At 21.1% G+C, this 984-nt stretch overlaps 1 protein-coding gene across 1 annotated transcript; it reads right to left on the bottom strand.

The window, feature by feature from the left end:
* Positions 1 to 634: 634 nt before the first annotated feature.
* On the bottom strand, positions 635 to 787 carry LOAG_15511 (hypothetical protein; the record flags this gene model as incomplete). The annotated part of the gene is made up of 1 exon (XM_003151002.1): positions 635 to 787. A coding segment is annotated over one exon (153 nt), but the record flags the coding sequence as incomplete, so codon positions are not given.
* Between the last annotated feature and the right edge of the window lie 197 nt (positions 788 to 984).

Raw genomic sequence — 984 nt, 5'->3', positions numbered from 1 at the left:
CACTCGAATAGTAATTTAATCTGTTATTATAACAAAACGAAATATATAAATTAAATAATTACTTGCTGTTCATGACTTGCAGTTTTCTTGCAACCCGCAACTCGTATGTCATTATGAGAAACCAACTGAAATTTCATTTTTTTTTTTCTTTTTCCTCTATATAATAATGAATAAAAGATAATTAGAGTTAATTCATGAAATGATAATTCAAAAAAAAACCTTCGAAAAAGGTACTGATTCTTTTTTTTTTTTGCAAAAATTAATCTATAAAATGTATGAGAATGGTTTTTACAACCATTTCAGAGGTATAAATTAAATTATCTTCTCTTCATTTTCTACTAAAAAATATTCTCATACATTTTGAACCTGAACAATATTAATTAATTAATTGTAAAGGAATTTTTTTGTTTGTTTGTTTGTTTTCTTTTTTCTTTTTTTTTTTTACACCAACATTTCCATTTTAAAAATTTAATTTAATTTTAGAAAGTTTAATTATTTCACACATAAAAAGTATTGATGTAAAAGAAGCATAAATTTTGTTGCTTAAATGATTAATATAAAAATCATATAATGTTAATGTATTCTTTTCTATTTCAAAAAAAAAATAAAAAATAAATTATAAAATTTTGCCAACATTTTTGGTACAATTTGATTGTGCTATAAGAACATCAATGATATATTTGACACCAGCTACTATTTGTGTTGTTATACGTAAAATTTTCACAGGTATCCAATGATATTCATCATTTGATGCTTCATTCATTTTCATCAAAGCACGCCATGACATATCCTATAAAATTGAAAAAAAAAAAAAAATTAATTTCAAAATTTTTAATTTGAATTAAAATAGGTCAAAAAAATAGAAAAAAAAAGTAAAACATTACAAATGATGACATCGAATATTTTACAATTTTAACATGAATTAAATTGCAAAATTTTTACATATAAATGTATTGTACTGAATAATATATACATATACTATGC

The sequence above is a fragment of the Loa loa genome, assembly GCF_000183805.2.
Source record: "Loa loa unplaced genomic scaffold supercont3.2089, whole genome shotgun sequence".
Taxonomy (NCBI): domain Eukaryota; kingdom Metazoa; phylum Nematoda; class Chromadorea; order Rhabditida; family Onchocercidae; genus Loa; species Loa loa.
Note: the sequence above shows the minus strand (reverse complement) of the source record. Positions and strands in the feature narration are given on the sequence as shown.